General features: G+C 41.4%; 3 protein-coding genes across 3 annotated transcripts; 2 read left to right on the forward strand and 1 right to left on the reverse strand.

The window, feature by feature from the left end:
• Positions 1-2821: 2821 nt before the first annotated feature.
• Positions 2822-6631, forward strand: rabgef1l (RAB guanine nucleotide exchange factor (GEF) 1, like). The gene is made up of 8 exons (XM_068745317.1): positions 2822-2994; positions 3109-3281; positions 3707-3885; positions 4659-4740; positions 4847-4979; positions 5058-5149; positions 5226-5482; positions 6173-6631. Exons 1-8 carry the CDS (start codon positions 2822-2824, stop codon positions 6629-6631), a joined length of 1548 nt encoding a protein of 515 aa, XP_068601418.1.
• A 2988-nt stretch (positions 6632-9619) lies between these two features.
• On the forward strand, positions 9620-11473 carry LOC137901708 (low affinity immunoglobulin gamma Fc region receptor III-A-like). Its single transcript, XM_068745752.1, has 3 exons — positions 9620-9956; positions 10459-10725; positions 11181-11473. Exons 1-3 carry the CDS (start codon positions 9620-9622, stop codon positions 11471-11473), a joined length of 897 nt encoding a protein of 298 aa, XP_068601853.1.
• Positions 11474-14250: 2777 nt separating this feature from the next.
• Positions 14251-16239, reverse strand: otol1b (otolin 1b). Its single transcript, XM_068745754.1, has 4 exons — positions 15858-16239; positions 15669-15758; positions 15232-15303; positions 14251-15149 (listed from the first exon to the last, which is right to left on the reverse strand). Exons 1-4 carry the CDS (start codon positions 16237-16239, stop codon positions 14251-14253), a joined length of 1443 nt encoding a protein of 480 aa, XP_068601855.1.
• Positions 16240-20556: the final 4317 nt, after the last annotated feature.

Below are 20556 nucleotides of genomic sequence, written 5' to 3' on the forward strand. Positions count from 1 at the left end.
TGCAGCATTCATCACCCTTGTTCCAGTGTTGAATGGGAGTGCATGCATCCATGTGAAGGAGGATATGTTGTAGCTGCTGCCTGTTTGAATGTGCCGAGTGCCAGTCATGGGATGAGAACATGGGTGTTTGTTATTTGCCATCTGTGTCTTTGTTTTGTATAAAGTGAAAACTGATGTAAAGCTGTCTAACACTGCCAGTACGTTCAAATCAGCTGTTAAATTGAAGTCTTGTGTGGTTTTATTGATAATTCTGGTTTTTAAGTGGCAACTCCTTAATTTTTGTCTTCTGATAAACTCCCGAGCTTTAAAACAGAGCATATCTTTTTGTCAAGTATATTTCTCTATATCTGTGAGGGAACCTGACGAGTCATCACTTTAGCATGAACTCTGTAAAAGATTATTTTCGGATGACACACGAGACATGAACAGGCTGCAACCATGTTAGTGTTGCCTACAATAACGTGTTGCCTTGGTGTTGTATTGCAATGACACAGTTTTGTTCAAATATTTAGCATTTTGTGTTTTGTTTTTGTTTGCTTGTTTGTTTTTAGTTTTTCCAAGTAAAGTTTGTCTGAAAAAATCAGTCGGCATTTGTGCAATGCTTTAGAGAAGTATTTTCAAAAAAGATGGGATGTTTCTGGAAATCCATTAAACATTAACTTATTTCCACACTGCAAAAAATACAAATAAAATTGGAATTTAAATATTATTTTCCTTGTCCAACCGCAAAATCCATAATTCCTAATATCCGTTTTCCCAAGTTTCTAACCAGGAGATGGCAGAAACACATTTATTTACACTTGTTTGCTGTCAAATGTACTTCATCTTTAAAAGTTACTCAACAAGATCCTGGAAGGAACCACAGTATCCAACAAACATTTTATTCCCCAAAACAACAATCACAAAACTGGGGCGCTTGAATGAATGTGTCTATATAAAAGAAGAAAAAATTTAAATTGTGATGCGTTCATTTGGACACAACGTTGAAATAAAAAGCAAATGCCCACTGAAGTTACAACTCAAACTTTTCCCCATATAAAATAACTGAAAACAACTGAATCCGTTCCGTCTTTCATGGATGACTAACTTCTGGGGTTCAGGAGCTGGGAACAACGGAATATTTCAGTTCATATTCAGCCTGCAGTCCAGACGAATATAAAGGAGAACCACCTTAAACACAATAGGTGGTGGCTCACCCGGCGGAACTGGTTGATCAAAGGACAGATCCAGCTCCGACGAGAACACGGGGTCTCTGCGTTGAACGTGATCGATCATCTACTGACTAGCTGCGTTCCCTTTCGGCATCACCGTGCCATATCTTCTCTGAGATTGTCCTTATCAAGTATGTAGTCCTTCTCCCCTCTGGTCACCACTCCATCCAGCAGAAGGTCATCCAGGAGCTGACCGATCAGAGGTTTGGACACCTTGGTCACAAATTTGGGCCTCACACCGGTGAGCTTCTCCTCTGTGACAATGTGAAAATAAAAGTTACAGAAGAAAACAGCAGATAAATCACTAGGATTTCAAACTCTGGTTTATACTTGATTAGGAATTATCTGGTTTAAATGTACTATGTTTAATAAAAACCGGATATTATGTTGGAAGCAAAATCAAGCTGAGAATGTTTTACACACCTGTAAATTCGCCGATGTAAAAGAAAAAATCCGATCAGACTCAATTCCGGTGATTAGTTTTCAATCACAAAAACATCACTAACAGGACTTTAGAAAACCTTAACAATCAAATGTATTTAATGAACAAACTAAATAGAAATGTAAAAAAAACAAAAAACAAGGGAAACACAATTTGAAGAAAAGAGACCACGTGACGAACGTGAATTTGGAATTTGGATTATTGCTCAATGAATAACAAAGTCTTATCATTTAAAGCTTTCATGCTCTAGATTTATTTACTTATATTTATGTATTTGTTTATTTTTGCCGTTTCTGTAATGCTTTTTCTTTTATTTGTCGACCTGCTTTCTGCGTGAATAATAATATAGTTCGATAAAGGTAACGTCAGTTTGAAACGTCAGTTCTTACAGTTTGAGGACTACGTATTATGAGCAATTACAAAGCAGAAACGCGAGAGGGCGGTAGACCAACAGGAAACGAATCAAAGTAGAAGAAGCAACAAACAAAATGTCTGTGACGAGGCTAGCCGCTTGGCTACAGTAAACATCCACCAGTGGAATCCTGGAGCCGGAACGACGATAAGGATATCGAAGTATTTTAAAGCTACGAATGAGAATGTACGTTGATACGAACAATTCCAATTGACAAATGGGTTGTTGACATCGTATTCACGCATATAACAACATTAAATAAGCTAGTTAGCGTAGCTAGCTATGTTAGCTCTGCAATTAGCTTGTGCAAACACTGATAGATGGCTGTAGAATCGTATGCATATTTCGCGTTTTTTTTCTCTATATTTAACGTCAGAGCAATATAGTGAGCGATATTTCACAATGTGAGTGAGTAACAGTTTTCGCTATTGTGGAGTACGACGTGTTTTAAAGCTGCTGCTTTGTCACCCGTACAGTGAGTCGACCGCGGACTATTTGCAGAGGTCAAAGCTTGACGCATTTCAATTCAGCAGGTGTTTTTCCTGTCTTAAATAAATCCAAACCCAGTTGTCAGCGCGGTCATTGCTGTTGAACATGTTTGGCAAGCTTGATTTAAAAAAAAAAAACGTAATGGCTTAATAAGGAGAAAGGCGTGTGTTTCTCACTTTTCAGTTACTAAAATACAAGTTCTACGACCTGTTTTGCTTGTTGGTGCTTCCTATCTTCATTCAGAAGTCTTCTGAACTCTTGTGAAGGATGACGAGCCAGCGGCGCGGGATCCGTGTGGACCAATCTGAGCTTCTCTGCACGAAAGGATGTGGTTTTTATGGCAACACTCGTTGGCAGGGTCTGTGCTCCAAGTGCTGGCGAGAGGAAAATCAACGAGAAAAGCAAAAACAGATTCAAGAAGACTGGGCTCTTGCTGAGAAGTATGTCTGTCTCTCTAAGGCACATGTCCTGTCCTGTTCTATTACCGCCTCATTTGGTTGGCTTGCTATTGTCCGTATGTATCTCTGACACCAATTACTGTCTCTTGTCTTCAGGCTGCAGAGAGAGGAACAGGAAGCTTATGCAACTAGACATCAGAAGGTCCAGTCACAGTCTACCATCACACCGTTCAACAAGTTCGAGGAAAGAAAAACTAAGGAAAAATCCAGCAAAGTACACACAGTTACAAAGTTCTTCACTCCATCTTCAAAAACACCATCAAAAAAAGGTAATCGTTTTTATTTATTTTGTGAAATGTGGAGATTTGCTTTATTTGCTGTCCTTGATGTGTATGCTTATTGTTGAACTTTTCTGCCTATATTTTTGCAGGACTGATTCTGATGGCCTCTTTCACTGGAAAAATATTAAGAAACTAAAGCACAATGAGGCCATCAACATGTTTGCTCAATAGTTTTGATTTTTAACCACTTCTCTAGTTGTGTAATCTGATAAAACTACCAAATGTGTGGTTATAAGAGGATTCAGAACAAAGCACGGCTACTGCATTTCCCAAGGGAGAATTAGAAGAAAAGGCAGCAGGTCAAAGACAACTGCCCTAAAAAGAAGCACCTTCTATTTGTATATCTGTAACAACTTAGCCTGCTACTACATGTGCCGCTGCTAGCTGCTGCTGATTTTGGTGTGTTCTCCAAGATCCTGCTCCAATTGATGCACATTCCAGCCCGAGTCCCAGCTCTTCTGCTGGCCGGCACGCCTCTCTGGACACTGACCATGCAACACGAGAGTTCATCGACTTCCTCAAGCCTCTGAAGTCTGGTAGGGAGATCTTCAAACAGTGCCGGGCCTTCACCGAGAGCATGGTCTATAAGCGGGTGAGCCATGGCAGATTATCATATATTTCCTTTTTGTTGGGTTAACGGAGCTTAAAGGGAAGTGTTGCGTGTGAGTAGCTACTCAAGTCATTCACCTGCTAAAAACTGCTTTCTGTATTCAGTTCAAGATTTGGGTTTTACTTGGTGTGCAATAGATTTGCTGAACCATTTTTTTTAATGTTTAATATATGTTTACTTGAACTGATTAATTACTACAAATGTAATTCCAAAAAGCTGAGATGCTCTATAAAACATTAATAAAACAGAATGTGAAAATCTCTGTCCCTTTTTGACATTCGGTTCAACTGAAACCTGAATTTCATGTCAACAACACAACAATAAATAAATACATTTACATTGTGTATATTATATTTAAACAATGATTTACACCATTTCATTGTGGTTTTATTGACATGTAGAATAATGCACCAACATTTTTGGAATTGTTTTAATTCACTTCTGTTTCCAACATTAAAATCCATAAAGCTGACATTAATTCAAAATTCGAAGGAGAAAAAAAACTTTGAACGTAGAACTTTTCTTTAAATTAATTCAGATGCTGACTCTCAAAACTTGGTGCCTTCAAGTAAAATTATTGTTTGATCTTTTATAAAGATTTGCAGCATTTCAGTTTGTTCACAGTTAAGTGCTTATCAATTTTAAATTGTCATGTAATTACATATAACAAATAACACAATTATGAGATGCTCATTACATGAGTATTAGTTTTGCTGAAGCTAAAACCCATTTGAATCTGATGTGGTTTTGTTCAGGACATGGCTGCTGATGAGCTGTCGGAGTGCGTGCAGGACTTCTATCAGAACCTCTCTGAACGGCTCCAGACTCAGTTTAAAGGTACTGCTTAACGCTTTCATTGAAGAAGGGTCAGATATGAATATCACAAATAGTACACGGTGTATAATGGGTCTTTGTATGTTGCTCCTTGTGCTTCTGTTCCAAGGAGCAACAGAGCAAGTGGACAGTGTTATGGATGAAGTAGAAAAGTACATGATGACCCGTCTGTATAAGGAAGTGTTCTGTCCTGAGACCACCGATGATGAGAAGAAAGACTTGGACATTCAGAAGAGAATCAGGTGATCAAACACAACGTATCCAGTCTGCAGCAAGCACAGCAGTTAAAACGATGGCATCACAAACGCTTCCTCTTTCAGAGCCTTGCACTGGGTCACCATCGAGATGCTGTGCGTGCCCGTGGATGAGGAGATTCCCGAGGTGTCCGACAGTGTAGTCAAAGCCATCACAGGTAAGACCCTCGTCATATCCAGTGAGAATATTTAATACACAGAGTGTTATCTACTCAAATCTCTTTGTTATTGCAGATGTGATTGAGATGGACTCAAAGCGCGTGCCCAAGGACAAGCTCGCGTGCGTCACCCGCTGTAGCAAGCACATCTTCAACGCCATCAAAGTGAGCAGGAATGAGGCTGCGTCTGCCGATGACTTCCTCCCGACACTCATCTACATTGTGCTGAAAGCAAATCCTCCCAGATTGCAGTCCAACATCCAGTACATCACTCGCTTCTGCAACCCCAGCAGGCTGATGACCGGAGAGGATGGATACTACTTCACTAATCTGGTGAGAAGATTCTACATTTGTCTGGTTTGTTGTTGTGAGAACAATAAATGTTGCTAATGTATCAATCAAACAGGAAGTTGTGTTGCGGATGATTTACATGTTCTCGTAATGACGGGTATTTCTTTTGTTTGTTTGCTTTATGAGTGTGCGTATGCTAAATTATTAAAGTAATAGTGGAATACAGTCCAACGGTAGTTTAAACGTTCTCTTCTGGAATTGGAATCATCGCCTCTCAAAAATAGTTCAAAGGAAAACGAAACACTACAACATTTGCAAAGGTAGAATTATAGCGGTATATAATTGTGTTTAACCCGTTTCCTTGTATTCCTGAGTCTTCCAGAAGAAATACCCCCCCCCCCCCCTACTCTCCCTTTGTCTTCTCTTTGTCTCGTGTTCAGCGCTCCGGTGAGGCTGAACAATCTTCTGCGCGTCTGTCTGGCTCTTTCCTCATAATAATTATGACCCATGTACTCAACTTCATATTTTCATCCAGCAGATCCAGATTTGTATTTAAATCTGCACCACTTTAAATACATGCAGAGATATTAATATCAGATATGTTTTGGGGGGAAAAAAAGCAGGTTATTTTGCAATATTAACAAAAGCGAGGCGACAAATGTATCTGCTGTCGCAAACTACAATCCACAGTGAGGGTTTCTTCTAATGGCCTCCCACACCCCTTCTGCTCAGTGCTGTGCAGTCGCCTTCATTGAGAAGCTGGACGGCCAGTCTCTGAACCTAAGCTCCGAGGAGTTTGACCTCTACATGTCGGGCCAGGCGTCGCCCCATTGGCCACAGACCCCTGGGCCGTCCTCCAGCTCCCCAGGCAGCGGCGCTCTCAACCAGGTTCAGAAACGGCTCGACCTGCTGACGGGCCTCGGAGAAAGGCAGGAGCGGGTGATGGAGAAAGCTCGGCAGCTGGAAAGCGACCTCATCGACTGGACGGATGAAGTGGAGCAGAAGGTGCAGAGCGTCCTGGAGAGCTTTCCCCCAGAGAAAGAGAACACTGCTGCAGCCACAGCCAATGGGACAACGCCTGCAGCCACAGCCAATGGGACAACGCCTGCAGCATCATCAGCGATCGACGCCGATAACGTTGAGAGTGAGCTCCTGCCCCCACCGCTGCAACCGCAAGTGTTTGCTGGTTGATTAGAAGAGGTGCGCTCCATAAACGCTCCCCTGTAGGCTTCACTCCACCAGCCCTCTTTTCCCTGCTGGTAAACTCACCTGTTGTTTGTACCTGCAGCAGCCGTCCAGTATGGATGATTTCTATTTCAACAATTTCTATTCCATCTATTTCTCTGAATGGGCACTGAACAGTCACTGAAATTTTGGATTTAAGGAAAAAAACTGTATTTTGTGAAGCAAATACTTTTATTTGTTGTTGTTTTTTAGGAGAGACGTAGATGAGAAGTTGGTTTGAATGGCTCTTAGGTCTTAATTTAGAGTAAAGGCAGCATTCGGCTAATCTGGCTCCAAATCTAGATCCTGCTTAATTCATTAATATGGAATCCTCAGTATTTGTTATTTTTCTTGTATTTATAATAATTTTATTGTTTAAAGTCTTGTATAATAATAATATTTTCCCAACATCCTAGAAAAATAGTACACTGAGTGGTTCACAGGATCGTCTTTACAACATGTTCCGATTACCTCATCAAGCTTTTGACTGAGTCAACTCCACATTCTTCCAAATGGCCAACAATGGAGTCTCCATCACTTCAGTACATTATTTTAAATGTTTGGATGTACCCCTTTGCAGTGCTTCTGTCAGTATTAGCATCATTCCACACAACGTTTTGCCACAATGTTTTCTGAGGGCTTTAAAGCCTGACAGGAGTTTTCAGCAGAATCTTTTTCTGCTGTAGAAAATTGTTAAATGAGAAAAATGTACAAATTCCACCCCTTATAAGCACCTTCCAGCTCATGCTCATAATGTCTACCGCATTTACTGTGTATTTCGCTGTCTTAAATATCCGGAGAGGGGGGGGGGGTGTCTGTGTGTTGCATGCAGGTAAGAGCATGCGTGTGTGTGTAGTGAGTGCATGGCTGTGTTCTGTTGATGTCAACGGACCTCCAGTTGTGTGTGAGGATATTGTCTTGTTTCGTGCCGGATGTCTCACTCCAGTCATAGAATGGATGTACAGAGTGATTTTATTTTTCTATGGAGTGGCGGGTCTCAATTCTTTTGGAATACAATAGGATATTTTAATCCTGTAATATTTACAGTAGTAAAGAACATTTGTTGAAGACATGTTACATGAATTCTGATGATTGGACTGGCAAATTGAAATGGAGTCGTAAGCTTTTTGGGAGGGGGGGGGGGGGGGTAAATATATTCTTTGTCAGGGTTGTAGGAGTGATGAAGACAAAGATGAGGTTTCCACACAGACACAAGAAATAGAATCAGCTCTGGTGGCCGGTAGTTTTACTCGTGCAGAAGACTACAAGCATTATAATTTATTTTGAAGCACTTCCCTTTTATTTTATATGATTTTATTTTTAAATCTCTTAATTTTGAAAAAAACATTTAATGAAGGAATTAATGGTTATATTCAGATGAAATGATTAGATAAATGATGAGGTTTTGTGGGCTGTTGAACAGAGATGTAATTAAACTGTCTAATATGTAGTGGAAGAAATGTTTGAAAGGCTTGGTCTTTGTTTTATTTCAATCAAGATAAGATTTCCTCATGTTTCTAGATTTGGTATTATTTTTATTTTCAACAATAGTTGCTGTCCAATCTCAGTTTGGATGTTTTTTAAAGTAAACTTCAACAACAGCTTGAATAATTTCATATTGCACTATATGCAGAAACCTTTTATCAGGTATTTTAAAGAAATTTAAAACATCTTTGTAACATTGTAGTTTTATTTATCACTTTAGGGGAAAGTCAATACTGTCTTTTATTTAAATGTAACTTATTGGGGCAGTGTTGGGGAGGGGGGGGGGGGGGGGTTGCATCTATGGATGTGTGATTAATAAAAATTGAAAATGCTTGTATGTTCAGTTTGACTCACGTGATTCCTGATTTCGCAAGCTAAGATGAAATGGAAAGAGAACTGAAGTATGGCTGCACTTCTTTTTTTAAAGTGTTAAATTAACAGGATATAAATAGTATAGCATATATACATGTATATTACACATACACACTTTATTCATCCCTAAAGGGTACAGAAATGGGAAGAGTAGTTATAAAAAGTACTGACAATGAAAAGTTTAAATTAGAAATAGAAAATTACTTTCAAAAGATAAATTCAAACATAATACATTATATAACTACTACTATCTTTAAGGCATGCTAATGCAGTTTAGTTAGTCTGTGTTACTCAAATATATGTTCAGAAACCTAATCCTCTTTAAACTATACAGACATTCACATTAAAGCGTAGATCCACTGTCATCGTTTGTTAGGCTTCAACAGAATTATTGTCCTGATTGTTTCAAAAATAAGGTTTCGATGACATATCGACAGAACAAAAGCTGTTCTGACGTTCTCTCCCATTAAGTACATTTAAACCGCTTGAGGAAGAGAGATTCTCACAAACATTACTTTCTCTCCACTATTTTTTTTCCAAATTAAATAACGTAAACTAGTTGGAAGTGAATAGACATCAAATGCTGTAATTCTCTTATTCTTGTTAACGTAATCATTTCTACACTTGAATGTTCGTGCTTCAGGATGAAATATTACGGCATGTCAAATATGATGAGTTGTTGCCAAGAAAGGGGATATGCTGCGTGATTCATTCAAGCCCAGGACAAAAAACAAGTTAAGTTTCGCTTCCTTCTTCATTGGAAATAAAAGAATCCTGCGCAATCTATATTTCTCACAAGCACAACATCCAAACTGAAGATGACCGTTTTTCTACTCAGTGAGTTTTTCTGCCGTTCATTCACAATACTCACTAATTTATTTAAAATTCAACCTGTCTTATGCTTCGTTTGTTTTTCAGTTCTTTCAACGCTTTTACACCTTGTGGTGGCTCGGGGTAAGTACAAAACCATCTGACAAATACATTTAGATATGAAACAACTTTACAAATCGTTATAAGCATATATTTCTGCTGAATAAGATTCTAACTGCATGTTGAAGATAAACTTTCATGATGACCGGTCGCTGAATAATCATACAGATGGCTTTGATATTTCCTCCTATAGCGTTTATTGTATTTGTCTCCATAGTCTCCGGGACCTCGTTACAACCTGTACTAGAGATGGTGTCAGGGAATTCAAGGATATTCTCTGGGGATAGTGTAAAGCTGAAATGCAGTATTCCCGATGTCCATAAATCTTCTTGGAGTTACCTGTGGTTCAGAGGATCTGAGCAGCTCCCAGGGAATCAGCGGCACCTCATTTTGCGAAATGCCCACATTGAGGAGAGTGGGAAATTTTACTGCCAGGGGGTGAGGGACGAATTGATGGGAAAAAGAAGCACCCTCCATAGTAATCCTGTAGAAATCGCAGTGGATGGTAAGATCCTGTTTGGTATCAGAATCACAAGAAACATCTGATTACACATGTCAGGATCTATTTTCTTACGTCTGTTCTTCCACTTGAAGTCCAGTGTTGGACCCAATAGGCAGAAAAGGAACATAATTTTTAGTATTCACTGCTGGTTAATGTATTATCTATGACTTGTATCTATGACTGGTTAATGTATTATCTATGACTAAAGAATGTGCTTCATTATGTTAGAATATGCCTTTTCTACACATCATTTTTACCAGCTAGAAGAGACAAACCTAAGAATGGCTCTTTAAAGTGCCACTGCAGACCCTGCATGCAAACCTATCCATGGGTGTCACTAATCCTTACACACTGGACTTTTAACACTTAAAAATGTAAACACTTGCTTTCCTTCACTTCTTTCATTCACTGTACGATGTTACATGTGTGTTTGCTGTTTATTTTCTGATATGAATATCAATATAAGACAACAAGATCCCATTTTGACACAACTGTTCCTCCACAGGAGGGTGGGCTATTTTACAGGTGCCACATCATCCCAGCCTTGTTGGAGACACGTTGAAGTTCACGTGCCATGTCAGAGGAACACCCAAACTTAATGAAGTGATTCTCTACAAAGATGGTGTTGAAATTATGAGCGGCCGAAACGCACATTTACACCTGACCAATGCGACTTTAGAGGACCAGGGAATGTATTCCTGCAGGGCTTCGTGGGATAAAGACATGCTTACACACTCTGTAGCTTCAGTCAACACTCCAGTGCAGGTCTTAGGTGAGTAGTACACGGCTTCAGGTCAGATGTTAAAACAATATGGAAATGCACGTTGCCTTTTTGATATGATGAAGAAAAAAAAATCCACTCAATAAGTAGATTCCGTCATTTGAAGCTTAGTTTAGCAAAACAGGGAGAACATTTTGCCTTCCAGCTCTTCTAACGCTCACTCATAATAATATAATAGTCTCTCTCTCTCTCTCTCTGTGTTTCACCTGGTTTCTAGTTAATGCTAAGCTAAGCTAACTTGCTGCTTGCCACACTAACACGTATGTTGTGTGGCTACAGACCTGAGAATGTTATCAGTGTTTTCATGTACCAAGAAAGTGGAACGATGTCTTTAACTGTTGCCATAGAGCTGATTCAGCTACCAGCATACAATATAAAATATTATTATTTACATTTATCCAACGTGTGAAATTGAAGCAAATTTTTTCTCTTCTTCTGTTCTTAAGAGATTCTTTCACAGCCAGTTTTGGAGCTTGACGATGAAACCCTGTATTCATTAAACATATTGATTCTCACCTGCCACCACCAATACAACGCCCCTGCTCCTGCCCCGCCAATAACCTATTACTTCTATAAGGACAACAACCGTCTCGGAACAGCGACCTCCGAAAACAACGCTAAGGCTAAACGAACTCCAGGCCGGTACCGCTGCAAGGCCAAGGTGGCTGCTTTGGGTCTCCTCAGGTGGAGCGAGCCCAAAAGCTTTGAACCAGCGTCAGGTAGGCTCACCTCGCTGTGAATGCAACCCGCCATTTGTCCTCCACATCCAATTTAGACTTGAGTTCTCTAACTGAATAGTCATACTTGTGAAATGTTGCACGGCTATTTTGAAACTTCTGAGGTCAACTTATCTCCGACCCAATAGGACCGCAGACGACGACACCTTCAGGTAGACAACGCACAGACTCTTGGCCTTTAGCTCCTTTCCCCACATCCCCACACTCCCCCAAGGAATCTGCTGCTGACACGTCCGGAGAATCTGGTAGTACGTCCTTGGAACCTGGTGACATGTCTGAGGAATCTGGTGACATGTCTGAGGAATCTGGTGACATGTCTGAGGAATCTGGTGACATGTCTGAGGAATCTGGTGACATGTCTGAGGAACCTGGTGACATGTCTGAGGAATCTGGTGACATGTCTGAGGAACCTGGTGACATGTCTGAGGAATCTGGTGACATGTCTGAGGAACCTGGTGACATGTCGGAGGAATCTGCTGACATGTCTGAGGAATCTGCTGACATGTCGGAGGAACCTGGTGACATGTCTGAGGAATCTGGTGACATGTCTGAGGAACCTGGTGACATGTCTGAGGAATCTGGTGACATGTCTGAGGAATCTGGTGACATGTCTGAGGAACCTGGTGACATGTCTGAGGAATCTGGTGACATGTCGGAGGAATCTGCTGACATGTCGGAGGAATCTGCTGACATGTTGGAGGAACCTGGTGACATGTCGGAGGAATCTGCTGACATGTCGGAGGAATCTGCTGACATGTCGGAGGAACCTGGTGACATGTCGGAGGAATCTGCTGACATGTCGGAGGAACCTGGTGACATGTCTGAGGAATCTGGTGACATGTCGGAGGAATCTGGTGACATGTCGGAGGAATCTGGTGACATGTCGGAGGAATCTGCTGACATGTCGGAGGAATCTGCTGACATGTCGGAGGAATCTGCTGACATGTCGGAGGAATCTGGTGACATGTCTGAGGAATTTAGTAGGTTTGTTTTGGAATCTGGAATGCCTGAGGAATTTGGTGAGTTGCTTGTAGAATATGATGGTATGCCTGGAGCGGTTGATGACATGATAAAGGACTTTACTGACATGTCTGAAGAATCCGGTGACGTACCTGATGAATTTATTGATACCTCTGAAGAATCCGGTGACGTACCTGATGAATTTATTGATACGTCTGAGGAATCCGGTGACGTACCTGATGAATTTATTGATACATCTGAGGAATCCGGTGACGTACCTGATGAATTTATTGATACGTCTGAGGAATCCAGTGACGTACCTGATGAATTTATTGATACCTCTGAAGAATCCGGTGACGTACCTGATGAATTTATTGATACCTCTGAAGAATCTGGTGACGTACCTGATGAATTTATTGACATGTCTGAGGAATCCGGTGACGTACCTGATGAATTTATTGATACCTCTGAGGAATCCGGTGACGTACCTGATGAATTTATTGATACCTCTGAGGAATCCGGTGACGTACCTGATGAATTTATTGATACGTCTGAGGAATCCGGTGACGTACCTGATGAATTTATTGATACGTCTGAGGAATCCAGTGACGTACCTGATGAATTTATTGATACCTCTGAAGAATCCGGTGACGTACCTGATGAATTTATTGATACCTCTGAAGAATCTGGTGACGTACCTGATGAATTTATTGACATGTCTGAGGAATCCGGTGACGTACCTGATGAATTTATTGATACCTCTGAGGAATCCGGTGACGTACCTGATGAATTTATTGATACCTCTGAAGAATCTGGTGACGTACCTGATGAATTTATTGACATGTCTGAGGAATCCGGTGACGTACCTGATGAATTTATTGATACCTCTGAGGAATCCGGTGACGTACCTGATGAATTTATTGATACCTCTGAGGAATCCGGTGACGTACCTGATGAATTTATTGATACCTCTGAGGAATCCGGTGACGTACATGATGAATATATTGACATGTCTGAGGAATCCGGTGACGTACCTGATGAATTTATTTATACGCCTGAGGAGTCTGGGTACATCTCTCTAGACTCTCCATGATAATTATTCAGCATGTATGCAGACATTTAGAAAATGATTAACCCCTAATCTATTATTTATAGATAAATATAGTGATAAATAGTCATAAATATAGTGTTATTGTTTCCTGTGATAAAATGTGAACTATTCTTGCCACATGTGTCATGATCTCATCTGTATAAAACCGTTTGAATCTAATAAAATATTACATGAACAGTAAGTAGTACTGGATTTTATTTTCAATCATTCACAGTAAATTGTTACATCCCTATTGTACAGAAATACTTATTAAATTTTAGAAATCATGGTGGGATTACATTGATAGAGGATTTACAGAAATAAATAGTTTTTTCTATACTGTATTTCTAGATCTCATTTTGTGTATTGGATATAGATACCCTTTTTTGGGTCAGGCAATTGAAAAAGGGTACACAGCATTTAATAAATAAATACTTCATCCACAAATACTTGTTCAAGAATGCTGGTTGGAAAGGATAGATAGATAGATTTTTATTTTTATTTAACAAAGTAATTAAGTCGCATCAGGAGACAGAAGATATTGGTGCAGTGATAATATAATAAATATGGCCTTCATATTGCCGGTCCTTAAATTGTCAAACTAGCGTGCATTCCAGCTTTGGAGCAGTCCATAAATGATGAGCAGTGTAGTACCACCCCTCCTGGTATTTTACCTTGTCATGGATGTAGGCATGTTGGAACAGTCCAGAAGCTATTTTCGTAAGGATATCAGGGCTTGTCTGAGTAAAGCAGGAATCCAGAGAAGATGCTGTCGTCCTCACTGCTGGCGTAAGCCCCATTCCAGTCTCTGAACGTCTCCATCCACACCTGATCACCCACTGCCAGCCGCAGAACTACCAGAGTGGAGGCCTGGTCGATGTCTTGACCGTACAGAGAGTCCCGTGTCCTTACCCGCCGTGACCCGTTCACCACCAGCGTGGCTCGCAGTGGCTGATTGCGTACAGTGATGTGGAAGGAGAACACGTAAACCCCAGCATGGACGCATGTGAAGCTGCTGGAAGTGAAATTAAAGTGGTTCTCCTCGTTGTAGAAGACTTTGTCAAAATGGATCGGGAAGCCAGAGGGAGGGAATGACTTCCTTGGAGAAATGCCTACACTGAAGGCTGAGCGTTTTTGAAGAACCCATGATCCCCTTGACCCTTTGAATCCACGGAAACCCCTGTCTCCTCTCATCCCTGGGTAACCTCTGTCCCCTTTTGCTCCAGGTATCCCTCTCATGCCCTCTGGTCCCTGAGATCCTCTAACCCCTGGTTCTCCTTGTGGTCCATGAGGTCCAGGATCCCCTCGGACACCAACAGGACCTGGGGAGCCATGCCTACCATTCATTCCTGGAACACCCATTACACCTGGGATGCCCTGAGACCCAGCATCCCCTCGCTCACCTTTCGGTCCTCTATCCCCGAATATACCACACTCCCCTTTATCCCCCTTTTCTCCCTTTGGACCTGATTCAACAGCAATTCCTGGAGGTCCAGCTGGCCCTTCTTTTCCCGGTTCTCCTTTCTCACCTGCAGTTCCATTCTGGCCAAGTTCCCCTTTCTCCCCACTCCACCCCTTGACACCTGTCAACCCTGTTTCACCTTTCTCGCCTTTCACGCCAATGTACCCTGTAAGGGAAGGGAAACTGTGTCAGAACTATTAAAACAAATGTGAATGTAATTAATTTATTCTACGGCCACATGTTTATACCTCTCTGCCCTGGTTTCCCTAGGACTCCGGGTGACCCATCTATCCCACTGTCTCCTCTCTCACCTTGTTCACCTAAGAAATTGACAAAGTAAAAATCATGTTTAAATCACCGTAACAAAACTAAGCTAAATTATTTTTTTAGCTTGTGTGGAATGAGGAAGAACCCTTCTCAGAAGAGAGTCTACCTTGAGGACCAAATGAGTCGCAGAACTCCAAAACCTGGAATTGTTCAGTAAATGTAACATTTGAACACATCTTTATCAACAACTTCCAGAGTGAACAAACCATGCTCGATCCCTTTTCATCACTAACTGATTCTGTAGAAGCGTCGTCAGGATAGCTTGGATGAGCAACACCATGCATGTACTACTGAGTCAGTTAGACACTATAATATGTTGTAGTAAGATTTAAATGTGCATTATATCAATGACATTTACCTTTGTCTCCCATAAATCCTGCACGGCCACTTACTCCTGGGGGTCCTGGTAAACCAGCGGCTCCAGTAGGTCCTCTGTCACCTGGCAACCCTAGATAAGCAACAATATGGAAATGTTGTAAATGCTTTAAAAAACACACACACAAATTACTTGAATATGTTTGCTGCATTTTAACAATGACCCTTGTACCTTCTGGGCCTCTGTCTCCCTTTGGCCCCCTGGGGCCCCGCTCTGGTGGACAGCACTCACAGAAGTTGAAGTAGCACTCGTTGTAATCTAGGGTGAAGTTCTCAGGGCCGCCACCAGGGGTCTCTGTGCTCTGTGGAATGGCATGGCCTGCATAGGTGATCTTCTCCGTCTTGGGGGGCAGAGGGGGCTCCACAGGTTTCGGGTTCGGTACTGTCTTGGTCGTGCTGGTGGTCAGAGGGCTGTGCAGCGTGATCTTAGGAATGGGCTTTTTGGTGTACTGGTACTTTGGTTTCTGTGTTGCTTTAGCTTCAATGCAGGACACCACAGCAAGTGTCACCACGGCGACAGCCACCAGGGACACCTGGCAGGAAATGAGCCTCATGCTTGACTGGAATCTGAGAACAGATGAGTTTGCCCATGACACTTTCTGTCTCATTGTCTGCACTCGTTTTCTTTTCTACAAGAGTTAATGCCTCGTTGTTCTCAAAACAATAGATGCTCAGTAGCAGTTTGTTCACGGAAAACACAGCCAGTAAAGTTACATTTATTTTCACCAAACTTACTCATTTTTCACATTGTTTCTCCATAATCTTCTTACTATGCTTGCAAAGTTCGGGTTGCATTGTTTCTCAGTCATAGATGTCATATGTGACTTTGTGAGTCTACATTTAGACCATTAAAGCTGATTTTACGATTGATGATTACTTTAGTCACTACCTGCAATGGTAAGTGGCCTCTAGATCTGATAGCGCATCCCTGAAGGTCAGGATGCTTCTAAAATTGTGATTCTTTAAACATGAATTATTCATTTCAGAATAGGCTAGCCGCTATGCTGACGCTCATCTTTTGGTGCAAAATGCAGAATTTAAGAGAACTGATAAGACTCACCCAGGTATGCATAAGTGGTATGGTCATTTATCCTCTCTCGTTTAGAAGCAGGTCTCTCTGAAATGACTGCCAGACTTTGGCGAAAGAACAACCCTACCAATGAGAGTGTTCGCTGGACACACGGGTGGGTGGGGGGGTCTGAAATCCATCTATGGCAGGCTGGAACCAACCCAAGAAGAACCAGTGTGCTGTGGACCATTCTCTGTACCCAGAAAGTGCAGAAAGGTGCTTTTGTGACACGGGATACAGCAGCTGAGGAGCAGTCTCTCGTTCTGGGCTAGGCGAGGAGCGAGGGCCACGGGGCAATGGGTGACCTGATATAGAGGGTATTTCTTTAACATCCAACCTGCGACCAAGGCTCTGTGACAGGGGACAGGGTCCTACAACTGCCTTGGTTTTGTTTTGTGTTTTTTTATTCAAACACAGTATTCTTTATGCAGCTCCAACAGGAAAGACCTCTGTTACAACATTTTTACATCTAAACTTAAAGTTTAAGATTTGCAAAGCACTTATAGATGACCATATGTGCTGCATTTAATTTAAAAAGACTTATTTCTAAATCTTCAACCTGGCATGCAGCACAGGGAGCTAAGTAGGCACCATGTCCTGGTACTTGGTAAAGTCCCAGTCTCGAGAGCACTAATAATCTTCTCCCTCAACAGTCACTCCACCTGAACGTTGTTAAAGGGACCAGCTAATCTCCATCAAATCAGTGCAGTTGTAATGCTTGCCTGATCGCTGTGACAAGCCTTCTATATATGAGCCCCAGAGACTGCTGGCATCTATATTTGTCAAACTGTGTGGCTGGACAAAGATTCATTCTTATCGCGTAACAAGATAGCCTCAGGTTTTTTGTCGAAAAAGTGATTTTCTGGTCTGTGTCTGTTCAAAACTCTTGACTTTCCTGTGACAATTAGTGCCTGAGCAGCGGACATGCTTCAGTTGTCACAGACTTCATGTCCTCAGAGGGATCTATGACCAGCTATAAGAGAGCAGGAAGGAGAGACGTGAAATCTGGTAACTAGAAGGGGTTGCTGGGATGGAGGAGAGAAGCATTTTTTTGTTTTCAGCAATCATCTGTTTTTATCTCTTCACCTTCGCGTGCATGCTGTCCCTGCCTGCTGAAGCCTCCACGACTTTCTGCCGAAGTGTCCACGATGTTCCTTTTACGAATGACAAACTGATAGAGTGTGAGATATGCACTCAAGCCCTGTGCAAGAGAGAGAGAGAGATGGGTTCCTCTGGGGTTCTCCAGAGGGTTCTCTATGCCCTATTCAGACAACACAACAGCACCGGTCATCTTACAGCACCCAGCTGGTCACGGAGGACCCAGGTGCCGCTCGCCTGTCCGTTCATTCAGCATTGGCATCGGCCATGCTTTCAGTCCACATCCACAGACTGTAGACTGCAGGATCAGGAAGAGTTAACTTACTCAAAAGGTGCAGCCGAGCAAGGAGAGCACTAAAGATGACTCGGATGGATGGAGGTGTATTTCATTACAGTCACCCTGTTCATGAAAAGGAGATCTTCAAGCCGCAGTGAATGTGTTTAGACTAGAGCGAATTAGGGAGGCTGAGAGTGAGAAAAATATAATATAGATGTATGTAGTAATCAGCACAACAACCAGTTGTACAAATAGGATTACACACTGCTTTTAATTGTATAAAAGTCTAAGTCCTGCAGAATTATCAGCTCGTAGCTCTGGCAAGAAGAGATGTGCTGGAAGTGCAGGCATATCCCAGATAGTCAGATCCAAATGCGCAAATCCAGACAAGCCACTCTAAAGCTAGGGATCACTGTTAAAGGCTTCGAGGTTGGTTGAGTCAATGGGATGCCCTTGTCCATGAGACAAAAAGCTGTTTACATGAGATTTAAATATGTTTGCAAATTCTCAAAAGGGGTCAAGAGAGACTTGATTGTCCGGCAGTCGTACAGGATCTAAAATGTTAGCGAGCAGTGATTTATAGGAGTGAATCATTTGAAGTCTTTAAATTGAATGTAATTGACATGGATGCAGATTACAGCATAATGTAAAAATAGACCTCTATTTTTGTTCATAGCTCATAAAGTATTGCTGATAAACACATGGTGCTGAATGCTTGGGCAGGTTTCATGGCTCAGTGGGCAATGAGATCTCACCTGATGTGGCAGGAGGCAAATCCAAGCAAGGAGAGTGTGTGCAGCGACGCAGGTGCAATTTATATAATAAGTGGCGATTTCCTCATGGTGATAGATAATAGAATAGAATAAATCCCTTAGAGTATAGCTATAGTTATAACAACACTCTACGTTAGTACACAGTCTGTCTTACATTACATTTGTCATCATGTTACCCCCCCCCCCCCCTTCTTCATTCCTTCTACCTGCTCCACAGCACCTCCCACACCTCCCAACAAAACATCCCGTAAAAAGAAAATACTTTCTCTGAACTTACGTAGCTCCAATAGGTTACATGCAAAGTGACAAAACTTGATCTTGTTTCCTTCCTGGTGTATTTCAGCAAGACATTCCTTAGACGCAGCTCGGACAAAGATGAGGCAGCATGATCTGAAGCACGACAAACTATAAACCAGACGGTCTGAAGTGGAAGAGAATTGTTAATTCATAAAGATAATTCCTCTTTGTGACCACTTGGTTGCAGACTTGTGTTTCAGGTTTCCCCACAGTGAACTTGGAATTATGTAGTTTGATTGTTGGCCCATCTGTTTGAACCCAAATACTAGTATAGATATTATGTTTTTGTTTCAAAGTAATCTTTAATTCATAGTCTTCTGAAAAACACGATGTGTCTTAGAGTTTGTACCATAATAACAAACACATGGTAATGACGATTTAACTCACAAATGTATGTTTGTTTGGCTCCTCTGCTCTTTATCAGCCATTAACGTGCAGCACAAGATGTCTTTTGTCATGAAAAGTCCACTAACAACACCAGGGCTTGGCTCCAGTTATCGATTCAACCCATGTTGACTGATTCATAACGCAGATAGACTGCTGAGCTGAAAGCCGTCTCATATGGCAAATTCCTTCTCCATCCCTGATCCACAAAGACCGGCAATAATTGCACAATCATTCAAAACATGCATAGAGCAGGCCTTGACTGATTACGCTGCAATCAGGCTGGACAAAGAGTAATACGGTAATGAATACTGAAAATGAATCCATTTATACCCAAACTATGACATATACTGATATACCTGCAGTATAGCCAAGCATCACGTTAATACTGCAACTGTTGTGTCTAATCTAATCTGTGCCTGTTGTTTGCTCAATGGATGATTTGTAACAGTGAGATAAGAGCCTTCATGTTTATGTACAAAGAGTCAAGTTTAGATCAAAATAGAAACTGGGGAAAATGTACAAGTACATGAAGTATTCATGCATTTCTAGTAAAAATCTAAACAAACACACTGTTTCTATGAATAAATACGTTTTGAGGAATGACCCTTAGTTTGGTTAACCAAGCCCCCACCCAAAACACTGTAGAATAACAGACAGACAGACGCAAGCACACACACACACACATACAAACACACATACAAACACACCCTGATGTGCAAACAAAGTTCTCTCAAACCCGGCCCGTTAAATTATTCTGTAATAGGGTTAGGCTTAGGGTTAGGGTTAGTGTCTCAAATAGAACACTGAAGTCTGTTTCCTGGTGTTTCCACATCATCCATAATGAATGAATGTGTGTGTGATTGAACTTTAGCAGTGATGTTAGCATTTTAATACGCTCTGACTTTTCCTTGTAAAGTTGTAATGTTGTCACATGCCTCTGTCTGCTTGTGAAGTTGGGTCTCCCTAATTA

Source organism: Brachionichthys hirsutus, chromosome 11, assembly GCF_040956055.1.
Source record: "Brachionichthys hirsutus isolate HB-005 chromosome 11, CSIRO-AGI_Bhir_v1, whole genome shotgun sequence".
In the NCBI taxonomy this organism is placed as follows: Eukaryota; Metazoa; Chordata; class Actinopteri; order Lophiiformes; family Brachionichthyidae; genus Brachionichthys; species Brachionichthys hirsutus.